At 42.4% G+C, this 17,744-nt stretch overlaps 2 protein-coding genes across 3 annotated transcripts in view; one reads left to right on the forward strand and one right to left on the reverse strand.

Moving 5' to 3' along the window:
- Positions 1–1,609: 1,609 nt before the first annotated feature.
- On the reverse strand, positions 1,610–5,300 carry TRMT10C (tRNA methyltransferase 10C, mitochondrial RNase P subunit). Its single transcript, XM_080655694.1, has 2 exons — positions 5,180–5,300; positions 1,610–3,127 (listed from the first exon to the last, which is right to left on the reverse strand). Exon 2 carries the CDS (start codon positions 3,113–3,115, stop codon positions 1,856–1,858), a length of 1,260 nt encoding a protein of 419 aa, XP_080511820.1. The 5' UTR covers positions 3,116–3,127; positions 5,180–5,300; the 3' UTR covers positions 1,610–1,855.
- Positions 5,301–5,368: 68 nt separating this feature from the next.
- Positions 5,369–17,744, forward strand: part of SENP7 (SUMO specific peptidase 7) — a 215,885-nt gene continuing 203,509 nt past the window's right edge. For both annotated transcript variants that reach the window (XM_080655696.1, XM_080655703.1), the window contains exon 1: positions 5,369–5,444. The gene's annotated coding sequence lies outside the window, so the exon portion shown is untranslated. The remainder of the gene's footprint in view (positions 5,445–17,744) is intronic.

Raw genomic sequence — 17,744 nt, forward strand, 5'->3', positions numbered from 1 at the left:
CAGGAGAGTTCAATGCGGAATAATCTTTATTGTGAGTTGAGGCCAAAGAGTAATTTGTCCAAGGTGGTAAAACTACTGTTTCTAAAGGCTACAATTTCTGTATCAAGTTAACAGAAGTTACTTTATTAAGTGGGGACTGCAGTAATTTCTGCCTGACTTAAAAATCTTTAGTGGAGTCCCAGTGTTTGCAGAATGAAGTCCAAGCGTTATATTGGGCCCCAGTCTAACTTTTCAGCCTCATTTTCCCTTTTTTCCTATCTTATACTGCCCTTTTGCTATACAGGGTTTATTCCTTGCCTAGGGAACCGGAGTTCCCGAGTTTGCCCTACAATATACAGTGAGTATTACAGAAACTGGTCTTAAGGAGTCAGAACTTGGTTTTGAATACCCTGATCTATCCCTTATTGGCTGAGTAAATCTTGAAGGTTTCTTACTGTCAACAGGACCTACATTTCCTTTTCTGTAAAATAGAAATAAGGGCGGTCATGAGGACCAAGTGAGATGATTTCTATATAGCATTGTTTGGTAACTTTATACTTCCTTTAGTATGTGTTAAAAAAAAAAAAGTGGTTTCCCTTCATGGCTCAAAAGTTTTTTAACAAAGACCTTTATTCCCCGCAACAGAGACCATTAATTATTTTTTTCTTCACAGCACTTTGTACTGTGCATTTCATATATGAATGGTGCTCAGTGTTTGTAGATGGATGACTCCTCAGGTTCCAAGTCTAGAGAATGGAGAAAGAAATTATGTCTCCTGACAAAAGCAGGGTGTTTTGGTGATTGGGCGATTTGAAGTCCCCATCCATCATTTATGATAGTATATGTAATCATGCCCAGCAAAATATTTTACACAGAGCAGGTAATTAATTCATGTTTGTTTTATTTTCCCCAGATGTGATCTTCACAAGTTATTTAATCATGGAGACTCTCACTTTTAGAGACAAACATGAGACTTTTTAATGTGAAATTATGTATTTATTTATACATACCGGGTTTTTTTTTTTTCTAATCCTCACTAAAGGATATGTTCCTATTGATTTAGAGAGGGAGGGAAGGAGGGAGGAAGAGAAACTAGTACCACTTATTACCATCTTACATTTTATATATTTACTGGAGGCCCAGCACACGAAATCATGAGGATAGGGTCCCTAGGCCTAGCCTGCGATCAGGGCCATCTTCTGCCCGTTCGTCAGTCCCCAGGCCCATCGCCGCCTCCGCCACGGGTAGGTTGCAGGCACGCCCTGCAGCTTCCGACAGCACTGCAAGCCCCAGCAGCAGCTGCGGTGCCCGCATGAGCAGCCCAGAGTGGGCAGTGTGTTCCATCAGCAGCCGGCCCAGCCCACACCCATAGAGATGAAGTCGCCAGTGCCCGCTTTCCCACCGGCCTGAGCCCCCAAGCAGCCACATGTGCATGGAGGTGAAGTAGCAGGAACCCCCTTTCCTGCCGGCCTGAGCCCCCGAGCAGCTGGGGTTGAGGTGGGGATCCCAACGGACTGACAGCCAGCCTGGCCCGCCTGCCATCCACCCTGGTTCCCCACTTCATGGCTAAAAGAACATTTAAGAAGGAAAATGAAATCTGAGGCGCATGTATTGATAAAAAAGCCACACCAATGATACAACTGTTTTACTGGGCTCAACAAACTTGGACAACTCTTTTTACTTTCTAAAATTCTTTTTATGTAAACAAACATATTTCCAAAGTTTGCAGATATTTAATAAATTGGGCAAAGATACAATACTTGTTAGTTTGTAAAGACGACTCTTTAAAGAGCAAGTGAATTCCATTCAGGAAGAAACAAAACAAACTATTTCCAATCCATTTACTTTTTAAGCTATCAAATACTTCTCTTTCAAGTCACTTTTTCTGTGTGTATATATTTAGGGAGCCTTTTGGAAATGAATTAATAGTCTTTGACTTCTTCATTCTGTTGACAAATTGTTGAGGGTGTTGAGAAATGTCCAGATAACCAGCATGTTTTCTCTTAGGAACAAACTTCAGAGCCTCTTCCCAACTACCAGTGTTTTTCAGACATAACAAAATACGTGTTACTTGATCTATGGTGAGATTTTTTGTACCAGTGTCCCAGTGTAAATATTTATCTAATGGAAAGCATTCTGTTGCCAGCTTCAGCCGTTTTGCCTTGGCTAGGGATGCACCTGGCTGCATATTCTTATCAACAAAAGATCCCACTATATAAATTTTGTCATGCTTGAAAGAAGTCATAACATTGGGAGAATCTGCAGTTAAATATATAATACTGTCCTTTGGAAATAAATCTACATGAGACTTTTCTGTTGCTGTTAAAAGCAATTTGTTCCATTTTTCTTGATATCGTTTACTTAACTCTCTATGAAAAGGGCTATCTGGTTTAAGATTGCAGAAATAAATATGGAAAGGATCAACATCTCTTCTGTTCCATCCTTCACTTTCTAGAAGTTGAGAAACAGTATACTTCAGTTCTTTTGGTTTCATATAATCATCATAAGCCATGTCAAAAACCAAAGGTTGTCCAAACTGCATGGCCTGGGCACCCTTCCAGCCCATTGCTATGTCCATATTCCTAGTCCAAAGTCGTAGAAATGGAAAGTCTTGCTGTTTATCTTTGTTAGTGGTTTCTAGCAGCTGGTCTTGTATTGCTTTTTCCCTTGCTACTGCTTTCATTTCCTTTTTTATTTGCTTAGCTTTCTTCATTTTCTCCTTAACATATAAATATCTTAAGTATTTTTTTTTCGATGATTTAGAATCACATTCCATAATGGTTTTGAGCTCTTCTTCACTGATGTGTTCTGGTACTTCTCTGCCAAGCAATCTCCACATCTCAATTAATTCCCTAGTGGCAGCTATAGGATCTTCATCCTTGGCACTTGAGACTGTTGAAACACCTTCTTGCACACTAGATTTCATTGTAATTTTCCACCCATCCAATTCCAGCTCTTCAGGTGATGTGTTTTCCTTTTTAGGAGAGGATTCAGCTGGTATTTTGGAAGACATGTATCTCTGCAGAATCGTTGAATATAAAACCCTTCTCTTCCTATTAAGGGTAAATGGCACCAAAACTCTAGCAAAAGGTCTTATGAAGGTGATACCAATACTCATTTTGAGGAAAACAGGCATATAAGAAAACCCCTATAAAAGAAGAAATATAATGAAAAGTTAAAAGATTAAAAACCCCTCTAACTACAAGTATAAATTTGAGACATTTAAATGCAATCAATTTCTGAAACACAAAGTGGAATCTGAGTACAACTTTATTTGCTGCACCATTAATTTTTCCTAGACTCCTGTGGCCTAGAGCCTATGATCACTCACTAGGTAAAAGTGTAAAACTTATTTGGGTTCTTATTTTAGACATGAATTTCACTGTTGCTTTAGGCAAAAGGATACTTTGAAGTTCCTTCAGGGCCCAGAAAATCAATATTACTACATAACAGTTATATACCACTGATGTGGCTAAGGTCATGATGTTGTATTCTTCTCCATTCTATACTACACCCACCCTGTACAGACCCAAACACAAGATCCGTACATAAGCAACACGTGAAGACAAAGGGCTGAAAAGTTACAGAATATGACAACTGGTAAAAAAGCACTTGGGAGCTTCTGTACCAAAGCTCTCCCGTTATCAAAACAGAAATATAAAGAGAGATTTTAAAATAAACCTCCTTTCCCTAGTTCAGACTTTATTTTGCAGCAAATAATGTTATTGCCAAACAAAATGTCCAAAATGAGGGAAAATATATATAAGCTCCACAGTTTATCCTACAGGTCTGGATGTCCACAAGACAATGAAGACCCTTAAAGATGTGAAACTAGTGCCAGTTTTGGGGGGGTGGGGGGGAAGGAATTCAACTTTTTGCAAAATGCAACTAAAATACTTGAAAAGAAAATTTTCTTCCTTTAGTGACTATATGCTCCTGAGTCTCTGACCTATGCACTGATGCTCAGATGCCTCATCCTCTCACCCCCTCTAAAGGTGGATGTGCCTCCGAGTTCTGTCCTTAGCCTTGTTTTTCAATCTAAACATTTTCTCTAAGGGGTTGGATTTATCTCTGTGGCTTCAATCACCATGAATCAGAAGACACCTCAAATGCAACAAATTGAAATAATCTCTCTGCTTTGCCTTCCCAATCTGCTTCTCCCTCCGCACTGTTTTAGGGAGGGACACTGCTATCCCATTTACTTGCTGAAGCCAGAAACTGGGAGTCATTCCTTATTGTCCTCTCTCACACAGCATCATACCCATTTGAGTTACATTCATTTTACTTTCTAAATACTTCTTGAATCCATTCACTTCTCTTCCACCCCATTTTTTCTTTTTCTCACTCTTTTTTGTTTTAAGGGGTGAGGGAGAGACAGAGAAATATCGATGTGAGAGAGACACATGGATTGGTTGCTTCCCAAATGCTCCCCAACTAGGGCTGGGGATGGAGCATGCAACCAAAGTACATGCCTTTGACTGGAATCGAACCTGGGACCCTTTGGTCCGCAGGCCCATGCTCTATCCACTAAGCCAAACCGGCTAGGGCTGTTCAGACAACTTTTAAAGAAAAAAAAAAACAATTTATTTTAGACTCCTTGGAATATTTAACTGGAGTCCTCAGCCTCAATATGAGGAACAATGATTTCAGAAAAAAGTTTTTTGAGTTTTGTCTCTGTAACTAAAGATTTTTGGGATAGCATAGAAATGAAAATCGAAAATATAAAAAAGTGAAAAAGGGTATTATTTTGGGAAACGCTGTTCTTGTTCCAGATATTGTAGTGTTTATAGTTTCTTAAATCACTGGGCTTCCTTTTTTATTATGACTTAGAGAATACTTTTTTAGTTTCTGCAATCAAACCCATGTAGATAAGACCTTACATATTTAATACAGCGCATTACCCCTGTACAAATGGAAAAAATATAACATTTCAAGACCAATATAGCAATTAATTTCTGTACAATGCCAACCCAGCACGGTACCACTGGGATACTTTTCCCAAAGTTGATAGCACAGCTAAAGTTTCCAAAAATTCAAAAAGAAAAGAAAATACGTCACACATTAGGCATCAATATGGGCTTCCTCTGAACTGTGGGCCTTCTGGGCGCACATGCTCCGCTAAGTCTTATCTTTGAACGTCCCCCGCGTCCTCCCACCTACACACACACACTCTCGGGAAGATGACAACAAACGCCCATACCAGGATTGCAGGGACAGTGGCTCCGCCGGTGAAACCGAGGGGACCCCGAGAGCACCCGCACCGATCACCGACACACCTGACCCGCAGCTCGCGCAGGAACCGTCACTGACCTTTGACCCACGGCCGGAACTCCCGCCCTCCTCCTCACTGGGCGCAGTCGTATGACGTCAGGGGCAGGGGAAGGTTTCCGGCCTGGAAAGCAGCGCTGTGGGAGAGGAGGCTGGCTGCTGCCCCTGCGCCATTGCAAACAATCCTCTCGGTGGAGGTGGGCTGTTTAGCTGTTCTTTTTTTTGTTCTCTTCTCCCATTCCCCCCCCCCCTCCGCTTTTTCCCATTTTGTTTCCTTTTACCCCCCCCGTCCATTATTTAAAATTCTTTCTAATCTTTATTTATTTATTGATTTTAGAGAAAGGGAGAAAGGGGAAAAGAGAGAAATATTGATTTGTTGTTCCATTTATTCATTCATTCATTGGTTGTTTCTTGTATGTACCCGGTCCAGGGATGGACCACAACCTTGGTGTATCTGATCTTTGCTCTAACCAACTGAGGTACCCTGCCAGGGCTAATCCTCTTTTCATAACCTATTTTCTACTTAGTCTTTTATTTATTCCCATAATACTAAAATAAAATGATGTTTTCTCAAGTCTCACTGAGCTTTAAACTCTTTGATGCTAGGACTTTAACTTACTAACTTTTTTGACCAGTTAATCACCAGTACCTGGTGCATTGCTTGGCTCCTGATAGGCACACTAAATATCTCTCACTCGCCTTAGCGCATTTAGAAAATCTAATGTGAAAATGAAGTTAAGGCACTACTGTAAATTACTGGCCTTTGGGGAAAAATCAAGTCTGTAGGTGTTTTGTTTAGTAAGCAAATTAAAGTGTTTTGATTTAGTTGTCATTATAAAACAAGGCACAAACATTATTGGGAAAGGATACTCTTTTCAGTGAATGTTGCTAAATATCATTAGATCCACCCTGGCCAGGTGGATTAGTTGGTTGGGGCACACACTGGTACACCAGAAGGTTGCAGGTTCAAATCCTGGTCAGGGCACATACCAGGTTGTGGGTTCAATCCCCAATCCCTCTCTCTCTCTCTCTCTCCATCTCCCTCCCCCTCCCTCTCTCCATTTCCCTCCTCTTCCCCTTCCCCCTCTCCCTTTCTCCCATACTTTCCCTCTCCCTCTCTTTAAAAAATCAACAAAACTGCCCTGGCTGGTGTGGGTTGGTTGAATGTTTTTCTGTGCACCAGAAAGTTGCTGGTTAGATTCCTGGTCAAGGCATATGCCCAGGTTGCAGGTTCAGTCCCCAATTGGTATGGGAGGCAACTGAAATGATTGATATTTCTTTCTCTCTCTCTCCCTTTCTCTCTCTCTCTCATCAATAAAAACATTAAAAAATAAAAATAAAAAATCAAGAAAAACATACAGTCAGGTGAAAATTAAACATAGTTAGGCCCATAACCTGAAACCATATACAAAAATTAACTCAAAATGGATCAAAGACCTCAATGTGACAATAAAAATGATAAAATTCTGCCGAAACCGGTTTGGCTCAGTGGATAGAGTGTCAGCCTGCGGACTGAAGGGTCCTGGGTTCGATTCCGGTCAAGGGCATGTACCTTGGTTGCGGGCACATCCCCAGTGGGAGGTGTGCAGGAGGCAGCTGATCGATGTTTCTCTCTCATCGATGTTTCTAGCTTTCTATCCCTCTCCCTTCCTCTCTGTAAAATATCAATAAAATATATTTTTTTAAAAAAATGATAAAATTCCTAGAAGGAAACATAAGGGGGAAATGTCATGACATTGGATTTGGCAATGATTTCTTGGATATGATTCCAAAAGCACAGGCAACAAGAGAAAAAATAGACATTTTGGACTTCAAAGTTAAAATCTTTTGTACATCAAAGGACACTATCAACAGAGTGAAAAGATAACTACAACTTACATATTTAATAAGGGATTGCTATCCAGAACATATAAAGAATAACAACAATAAAAACAAACAACCCAATTCAAAAGTATTTGAGTAGAACTTCAGTAAGGCAAATAACTTGAATAGACATTCCTCCAAAGAACATATTGAAATGGCCGGTAAGCACATAAAAAGATGTTTAACATCACCAATCATTAGGGAAGTGCAAATCAAAACTGCAGTGAGAGCCCAGTCGGTGTGTCTCAGTGGTTGAGCATCAACCTATGAACCAAGAGGTTACAGTTCAACTCCTGGTTAGGGCACATGCCAGGGTTGCAGGCTCAATCCCCAGTAGGGGGCAAGTCTAAGGCAACCAATCAATGATTCTCTCTCATCATTGACGTTTATAACTCTTCCTTTCTGAAATCAACTATATACACACACACACACACACACACACACACACACACACACACACACTAGAGGCCCATTGCAGGAAGATTCCTGCAATAGGGCTTCCTGTGGTGGTCTGCTTCCCTCCCTTCTCCCCGCCCCACCTGCTTCCCTCCCTTCTCCCCTGCCCTGCCTGCTTCCCTCCCTTCTCCGCCGCCCCGCCTGCTTCCCTCCCTTCTCCGCCACCCCGCTTCACTCCCTTCTGCAGCGCTTGGCTTCCTTCTACGCTGTCTTCAGTCTTTGCTCTGCCCGGATATGCAAATTAACTGCCATCTTGGTTGGGTAATTTGCATACTCACTCCTGATTGGCTGGTGGGCGTGGTTTGTGGGTGTGGTTTGTCGGCGTAGCGGAGGTATGGTCAATTTGAATGTTTCTCTTTTATTAGATAGGGTATACACACACACACACACATATATACACACACTAGAGGTCCGATGCACGGATTCGTGCACCAGTGGGGTCCCTCAGGCCTCTAGTCCTATCTAATAAAAGAGTAATATCCAAATTAACCATCACTCCACTACACCCACCAGCCACACCACCAGCCAATCAGGAGCGAATATGCAAATAAACCCAACCAAGATTGCTACGGCCACAGAGGGCAGGAGGGAGGCTTGGGTTTCCCCAGCAATGGAGGAAGCCAGGCTTTCCGCCTGCTCTTGCTGGCCTAGGCCTCCACTCAAGGCTACAACGTTTCAATGATAGAAGATACATAAACCCAAACAGAAATGGCTGCAGCCACAGAGCTGGAAAGAGCAGGAGGCTAGGGTTGCCCGCGGCGATGGAGGAAGCCAAGCTTTTCGCACACCCTGGCTGGCCCAGGCCTCCACTTAAGGCTACAAAGTTTCAATTATAGAAGATACATGAATCCAAAAAAAAAATGGCTGCCGCCACGGAGCAAGCAGAAGGCTTGGCTCTGCTCCAGGCTACAAAGTTTCAATTGTAGAAGATAAATAAACCCCAGATACCAGGGCCTCTGCTTGGGTCGCCAGGGGGCGTGGCCGGCCTGCAAACCACCACAGGCCCCTCGCCCAGGCCGCCCCATGCCCCAAGGGAACCCCCACCCTGATCCGGGACACCCTTCAAGGCAAACCAGCCGGCCCCCACCTGTGCACCAGGCCTCTATCCTATCTAATAAAAGAGTAATATGCAGATTGACCATCACTCCAACACACAAGATGGCTGCCCCCAGGTGGTCAAAGATCCTGCTCCCATGTGGACACAAGATGGCCACCACAAGATGGCCAGCAGGGGAGGGCAGTTGGGAGGGACCAGGCCTGCAAGGGAGGGCAGTTGTGGGTGACCAGGCCTGCAGGGGAGAGCAGTTGGGGGGGACCAGGCCTGCAGGGGAGGGCAGTTAGGGGCAAACAGGCTGGCAGGGGAGCAGTTAGGCATCAATCAGGCTGGCAGGGGAGTGGTTAGGGGGTGATCAGGCTGGCAGGCAGAAGCGGTTAGGGGCAATCAGAAAGGCAGGCAGGCGAGCAGTTGGGAGCCAGAAGTCCTGGATTGTGAGAGGGCAGTCAAACATCCCTCAAGGGGTCCCAGATTGGAGAGGGTGCAGGCTGGGCTGAGGGACACACACCCCCGTGCACGAATTTCATGCACCGGGCCTCTAGTATGCATATAAGATCTTTTGTTAATCTCTTCCCGCCCTCCCCACTCATTTCCCTTTGAGATTCATCAGTCTGTTCCATGTTTCCATGCTTGTGGTTTCTGCTCCTGGGTTGAGCATCTGCCCCCTGGTGGTCGGTGTGCGTCATACCTTCCAGCTGGTCGGCTGTTCACTTAGGCTTTTATATGTATATATATTAGAGGCCCGGTGCATGAAATTCATGCACTGGGGGGCAGTCCCTCAGCCTGTCCTGCACCCTCTTGTAGTCTTGTTCCTTGCTGGCCAGCAAGCAGACATCCTTCTTGCAGTCCGGAACCCCTTGCTCCTTACCACCTACCTGCTCGCTGCTCCTTACCGCTTGGCTTGCTGCTCCTTAGTGCAGCCACAGAGGCGGGAGAGGCTCCTGCCACCACAGCTGTGCTTGCCAGCCATGAGCTCGGCTTCTAGCTGAGCGGTGCTCCCTCTGTGGAGCAGCTCCTGTGTTGAGCGTCTGACCCTGGTAGTCAGTGCGCGTCATAGCGACCGGTCATTCCACCGTTTGGTCAATTTGCATATCAGGCTCTTATTATATAGGATACACACACACACACACACACACACACACACACATATATATATATATATATATATCTAGTAACCTGATCATAAATTCCCAGTTGGGCAGGTCATGGTGGGTAGTTACACCCCAGGCAGGTAACTTTGTTGTTGTTGTTGTTGTTCTTAATTCTCACCCAAGGATATTTTTCAATTGATTTTCTTTTTCTTTCTTTTATTTTTTAGAGAGAGTGGAAGGGAGGTGGAGAGACAGAGAGAGAGAAACATCGTTGTGAGATAGACACATTGATTGGTTGCTTCCTGCACTCAATTTTTGAGCTTGCAACTGAGGTACCTGCCCTTGACCGGAATCGAACCCAGGACCTGGGCTGATGCTCTATCCACTGAGCCAAACTGGCTAGAATTTAGGTTTATCTTTGCCTTAAGCAAGCCCTGGCCATTGTTCTTGTACATCTAGATTTATACACTTTGAAATGTCAGAGTAATCCTCTTTTTCAGACCCCTCACAGTTGTGACCAAGGTAGCACAAAATCTTAATTATCTTGTAACCCAATCCTCACCTTGCTTTCTCCCATCTCTATTTAATCTTCCTTAATTCCAAATGCATTAAAAAACCAACCTCTGCAAACTGTCATTCTAAAAAGCTTTTTTTCTCTCTCTGTTGAGATCTTGCTTCCAGGCATATCCTTTGTTTGGCTTTCATAAACTCTTAAAATTTTTTCTACAGGTTTGGATGCCCTTACATTTACACTATGATAAAAAAGACAATAATAAGTATTGTGGATATGCTCTTTGTTGTTATATTTAGAGAAGTGTTTAAGCACATGTTATCCTAATATATAAAAAGCCAGGGGCCATCACGACTGAAACAACTGGACGGACGACCGAACAGCAGGCTGTGTGGAGCGACCAGGTCGGCGGGGGGTGGGGGAGCAGTTAGGGGTGATAAGGCAGGCAGGCAGGTGAGCAGTTAGAAGTCAGCGGTTCTGGATTGTGAGAGGGATGTCTAACTGCCGGTTTAGGCCTGATCCCCAGAGTCCCGGATTGGAGAGGGTACAGGTTGGGCTGAGGGATTCCCCGCCCATGGGCAAATTTCGTGCACCAGGCCTCTAGTATTCATATACATGATACTTGCAGGATGCAATGAGTGGAGTGTTTGTTCATGAATGGAAAAGATGGCTCTTCTGTACTGCATTTAGAGAACTGTTTATTTAAAAAATAATAAAAATAGTCCTGGCCAGTGTGGTTTGGTTAGCTGAGTGTCATCCTGTGCATCAAAAGGTTGCTAGTTCAATTCTCAATCAGGGAATATGCTTGATCCCCAGTGGAGTGTGTGTGGGAGGCAGCTGATCGATTCTTCCCTCTCACATTGATGCTTCTCTCCCTCTCCCTCTCTTTAAAAATTAATAAAAAAATCTTTAAAGAAAAAATAAAATTTATAAAACAAACAAAAATTCAACAGTAAATTTAAAGACCTAATTGGCTTTAATTAATAGATTCACGAATGGGGTAGCATCCCATCAAGCAGCTAAAAAGGTGCTCTAAGGAGTTATGCAAAATGGCGTTTTTTTAAAAATACATTTTTATTGCTTTCAGAGAGGAAGGGAGAGGGAAAGATAGAAACATCAATGATGAGAGAGAATCATTGATTGGCTGCCTCCTACATGACCCCCACTGGGGATTGAACCCACAACCTGGGCATGTGCCCTTGGTCAGAATCGAACCTGGGACCCTTCAGTTTGCAGGCCGACGCTCTATGCACTGAGCCAACCTGGCTAGGGCCAAAATGGATGATTTTTATAAGCAGAAAGAGGGTGGGACTAAGAAATTAAAAGTGTGGATTATTTCAGGCAAGGTCACTTTCCCCTAGGGAAAGCCAAGACATCTTACCAGGAAGGCTTTATAGGAAGCAGGGTCAGGAAAAGGAGCTAATAGCGAAAATAAAGAAAGGATTCTTTTTTGGCCGGAACACCTTTTCTTTGAGAGAAGAAATATTTGGGGTCATAAAACATGGATTCAGTGAAGAGACCCCTTTTGTTGCTTTCCTTAGGGGAGGAACTATGGGCCAGATAATAATTTATCGTAAATTATACCTCATGCCCTGGCTGGAGAGCTCAGTTAGTTAGAGCGGTGTGCTGATATGCCAAGGTTGTGGGTACAATCTCCGGTCAGGGCACGAACAAGAATCAATGAATGAAAGCATAAATAATTGGAACAACAAATCCATCTCTCTCTCTCTCTCCCCTCCTTCCTTTCCTCCCTCTCTCTTTCTAGAAAATAAATCAATGAATAAAAACTGCTTAGCCGAAACCGGTTTGGCTCAGTGGATAGAGCGTCGGCCTGCGGACTGAAAGGTCCCGGGTTCGATTCCGGTCAAGGGCATGTACCTTGGTTGCGGGCACATCCTCAGTGGGAGGTGTGCAGGAGGCGGCTGATCGATGTTTCTCTCTCATCGATGTTTCTGGCTCTCTATCCCTCTCCCTTCCTCTCTGTGAAATATCAATAAAATATATTTAAAAAAAAACTGCTTAAAGATAAATAAATCACATCTCACATGAGGTAGATTTAACTTTATTACCACCCTCACCATCCCTAGTCTTTCTAACAGTGCTTCACAGAGTGTGGTCCCCAGACCAGCAGCAGCAGCATCAGCATCATTTGGGAACTAGTTAGAAATGCAAATTTTAGGGCCCTACCTTCCAACTCTACTGAATTAGAAACTCTGGCAGTGATGCCCAGCAATCTTTGTCTTAACAAGATCTCCAGGTTATCCTAATGCACTCTAAAGTTAGAGAATTTGGTTTTGAAAACATGTTGAAGAACATGTGAAGGAATTTCCAGTTAAAGATTTTCCATAGCATATTTGCTAACAATGTTTTTCTTTGTTGTTGTTGAGATGTGTTTAGAATTGGGAAATACTAATATTGGGAAATACTTCTCAGAGGTCTAAAAAAGAGGCATTTCAAAGGTGCATTATGCACAAAAGCAATGTACTTTGCTTATGAACAATGATCACAGTCTATTAACTATTTTCCACAAGAAAGGAAAATAATCATCAAATGATAATGTCAGAAGGTCTTAGGATTTTCCTGAAGGCCTCTTTTATTTGTCTTTTATCTACCAGGACACATTTTTAGGCTCTAGCTTATAGCAAAAAAACTGGAGATATCCCCTTTCCCACCCTTTTTTTTTTTTTTACTTCAAGCTGCAAAAATAGATTGATATCTGAAGTCAGAGTAAGGAAATAACTGCTTAAAGATAAATAAATCACACCTCACATGAGGTAGATTTAACTTTATTACAACCCTCACCATCCTTAGTCTTTCTAACAGTGCTTCACAGTAGGGTGACCTCTGGGAGAAAGCTTAAAATAAGCTTTGTTTTCAACACTAGCATCTGTCTGTGGCCAAAATGCTCATGTTTTGCAGAGAAAGAGAAAACCAGTTTCTAAATACACAGAGCTGTTTATCAAAATGAGGAAAAAAAATAAAAACAATGTGATAAACCTGCTTCCAGAGCAAAGACAATTTTTTAAAATATATTATTGATTTCAGAGAGGAAGGGAGAGGGACAGAGAGAGAGAAACATCAATGATGAGAATCATTGATTGGTTGCCTCTTGCACACCTCCCATTGGGGAACAAACTGGCAACCCGGGCCTGTGCCCTTGACCAGAATCGAACCCGGGACCCTTCAGTCTGCAGGCCAATGCTCTATCCACTGAGCCAAACTAGCTAGGGTAAAGACAATTTGATAACTGACCGAGTTGAGCTGCTTTACCATTAATTCATTTCTGATATGATGACTTAAGGTATGTTCCCAGAGTCTTTGACATTATCTTCAAGAAGTGGAGCCTAATTCCCCTTCCCTAGACTTAGTGACTCCCTTCTAGCAAATAGGAAAAAAAAAGTGGTCCATTGTGCAACTTCAGAGAGTAGGTCATAAAAGGCAGGGCAAGTTCCTGCTTGTTCCTTTATACTATTTGGATTGTCCAAATATGAAACATTAAAACCTGTAGATATGTATTTTAAAATGACTTATTTATTGATTTTTAGAGAGAGAGGGGAAGGGATAGAAAGAGAGGGAGAAATATCGACTTGTTGTTTCGCTTATTTATGTATTCATTGGTTGATTCTTATATATGTCCTGACAGGGGATTGAATGCATAACCTTAGTGTATTGGTACGATGCCCCAACTGAGCTGCCTAGCTGGGGTGATCATGTAGAGATTTTTAAATAAGAGTTTAGTTGAACCAACCTGCCAATATGCCAGGAAGCAACATCTTAAACACTTTGGATAATGACAGTTTTTCTTTCTTAAACACACACACACACACACACACACACACACACACACACACACACACTGAGTGGCCAGATTATTATGATCTCTGAACCCATAATAATCTGACCACTCAGTGTATTTGTATCTCAAATGGGTACCAAAAGTATTCTAGACTTTTGCTGGAGATCAACCACCTATTTGCCCTGAGCTTTCTAGCAGCCAGTGCAAAGGGGAAAACGGATCAGGTGCACGATTTATAGTATTTTTGATATCAAATAAATGAGGTACTCAAGAGAAGTACACCGAGTGGCCAGATTATTATGCGTTCAGAGATCATAATAATCTGGCCACTCGGTGTGTGTGTGTGTGTGTGTGTACACACACACACCCAAATATATATATATGTGTGTGTGTGTGTGTGTGTGTGTATATATATATATATATATATATATATATATAAATTTTGGAGAGGAAGAGAGAAACATCAATGAAGAGAGAGAATCATTGATTGACTGGCTGCCTCCTGCACGACCCACACTGGGTATTGAGCCCAAAACCCGAGCATGTACCCTGACATGGGAATCGAACTGTGACTGCCAGGGGTTTTAATCCAGCATCTTGAAGGGTTCAGGAATCTGGAAAAGGGGCTGCTGAAAATTAATCAGAGTCCAGAGACGAAACATAATTTTGGAAGGCATTTTGGGGAGCTAGAGAAGACTTAGCTAAAGGAACCAAGTCCTTCTGAATATCCAGACCCCTTGCTCTTTATTAACACAAATTGTGCTAAGGCAAGGTATATATACACATGAAAGGCCAAGGTTAAGTATACAGAATCCATTGTCAGATTGGGGGAACTGCCTATGGTGTTTGGCCAGTAGGAGGCAATAACATGTAGATTGAAATGCCCTCAGCTGTCTGGCAGCAAGCAATCATTTATGCATCCTTTTCAGGTTTGGGGAAATGCCCTCAGCCACTTCCAGCAGGCAAGCGTCAAGGTTCCATCAACCTTTTGATGAAACTTCTTGCATTTATGACATGCTGGAATTAGCTTCTGGCATATGACCTCTTCGTTCTTAGCTCAATGGTCAATCACTGAGCCATGCTGGCTGGGCAGGAAATGACAGTTTTGTAGTTTCTTTTAAATATTTGGAATTAAGGAGGGAAAGTAAGCAAGATTACATGAACCATGAATGTGGGAGAAAGCAAGGCAGGGAAATATCTACGATTGGATTACAGGATAATTAACAATGTTATGTACTGTCTTAAAGGTGGTTATGCTTCTCAGAGGTATGAAAAAGAGGCTTTGAAATCTTATGTCTTTGCTGATAAGGAATAGTCTTAGTTTCTTCAGTCTGGTATAACAGAGTATCATAGACTGGGAGCCTTACACAACAAATATTTATTTGTCACAGTTCTAGAAGCTAGGAAGTCCATGATCAAAGCACCAGAAGATTCAGTGTGTGGTGAAGGCCTCTGACTGGTTCACAGGTGGTTGTCTTCCTGCTGTGTGCTCACACCATGGAAGGGAGTCCTCTGGAGTCTCTTTCACAAGAGCACTAATTCCACTCATGAGGGCTCCACCCTTGTGATCTAATCACCTCTCAAAGGCCCTACGTTCTGATGCTATCTCATTGGAGATTAAGATTTCAACATGAATTTCAGGAGTGTACAAACATTCAGCCCATAACAGAAATAGAGTATACCCTAGGTTAAAATAGTAGATGCTAGATATAGCTATGTACAGAAACATCTGTATGTCCTAGTAGACATGGCAGAGAGTCAATTTTTTTTTTTTTTTTTTTTTTTTTTTTTTTTTTTTTTTAGAGTGGAAGGGATGGAGAGAGACACAGAGAGAGAAACATCAATGTAAGAGACACGTGGACTGGTTGCCTCCCACACACACCATGACCAGGGCCGGGGATCAAGCCTGCAACCAAGGTATGTGCCCTTGACTGGAATCGAACCTGGGACCCTTCAGTCCTCAGGCCAGTGCTCTGTCAACTAAGCCAAACCAGCTAGGGCAGAGAGAGTCAATTAAAAAAATAATAATAATTTTAGTGATTTCAGAGAGGGAGAGATAGAAACATCAATGATAAGTGAGAATCATTGATCAGCTGCCTCCTGCACACCCCCTACTAGGGATCGAGCCCACAACCCAGGCATGTGCCCTTGACCGGAATTGAACCTGGGACCCTTCAGTCTGCAGGCTGATGCTCTAGCCACTGAGCCAAACTGGCTAGGGCTGAGAGTCAATTTTTTTTAAAAAATATATTTTATTGATATTTTACAGAGAGGAAGTGAGAGGGATAGAGAGCTAGAAACATCGATGAGAGAGAAACATCGATCAGCTGCCTCCTGCACACCTCCCACTGGGGATGTGCCCGCAACCAAGGTACATGCCCTTGACCAGAATCGAACCCAGGACCCTTCAGTCCGCAGGCCGACGCTCTATCCACTGAGCCAAACCGGTTTCGGCGAGAGTCAATTTTTTAAATGCAATGTCTAGAATAGGTTCCTCTTTTATTCATCTATGGACAGAGCTAAAAAATAATTTGTGAGCTATTGCTTTTTCTCTTTAAAACTTTCTGGAACAGCCAAAATAAAAATTTCACCAGTAAGTCCCTGTATCAGCAAACAGAATTTCTATACATCTAGTCACTCAAGCCAAAAATCTGGGAGTGATCCATGTCATTTCCTTCTCCTCATTTCTGACCTCCAATCAGTAATAAAATGTTGTTCATTAGGAGTATTAAGTACTTCTCAAACTACTGCCAAAATTAATTTGGTCTCCCTGATTCCAAGCCTGTCCTCCTTCTAACAATCAGGATATTCTTTAAAAAATGTAAATCTGATAATATTCTTCTATTTAAAACTATCCAGTGGCTTTCACTGTCATTAGAATCAAGTCATAAATCTTAACCATGGACAGTGCAGCCTTGCATAAGCTGCCTGCCTCTGCTTACTTCTCTAACTTTCCAGCTACCGATAAACCTCTCCTTTGAGCCCTCCTTTCACCGAGGCTCCACTGTTGGGCTCTGCCCTTAGTCGGCTTAGTACAGTTGTAGCAAGTATTCTGCTGAGTCAGTTTAGCGAAAATCTCCCACCCTTGTTATTGGATCATTATTTATATCTGATAAAATTCCTCATCCTCCACTCTCAACATCTTATCACCCTGGCTTTCCTTCAGCAAGAATCCCATTAAATCTGTCTAGCAAGAATCTCCCATGCCCCCTGATATTATCACTTAGTACTTTTCCATTCATTGACCTTTACCCTGCTTCTTGGCTACAAATCCCCCGACTCTTCTTTGTATTTGGGGTTGATCCTAATCTCTATCCCACACTGCAAAACCCCCTTTGCAGTAATGCCTCTTTTTTTTTTTTTTTTTTTTTTTTTTTTTTTTTTAGTTTTTATTTTTTTTATTTTTTTTTTTAAATAAATCTTTATTCAGATTATTACAATTATTTCTCCTTTTTTCCCCCATAGTTCCCCTCCAGCCATTTCCCACCCCACCTTCTGCCCTTACCTACCCCCCACTGTCCTCATCCATAGGTGTATGATTTTTGTCCAGTCTCTTTATGAACCCCCCCATACCCCTTTCCCCCTGAGAATTATCAGTCCACTCCCTTTCTATGCCCCTGATTCTATTGTATTCACCAGATTATTCTGTTCCTCAGGTTTTTAATTCACTTGATTTTTAGGTTCACTTGTTGATAGATATGTATTTGTTGTTCATAATTTTTATCT

Source organism: Plecotus auritus, assembly GCF_963455305.1.
Source record: "Plecotus auritus genome assembly, chromosome: 2".
NCBI lineage: Eukaryota > Metazoa > Chordata > Mammalia > Chiroptera > Vespertilionidae > Plecotus > Plecotus auritus.

Coding starts and splice junctions, on each gene's coding strand:
- TRMT10C (XM_080655694.1), bottom strand. CDS start 3,115: ATGCCTGTTTTCCTCAAAATGAGTATTGGTATCACCTTCATAAGACCT.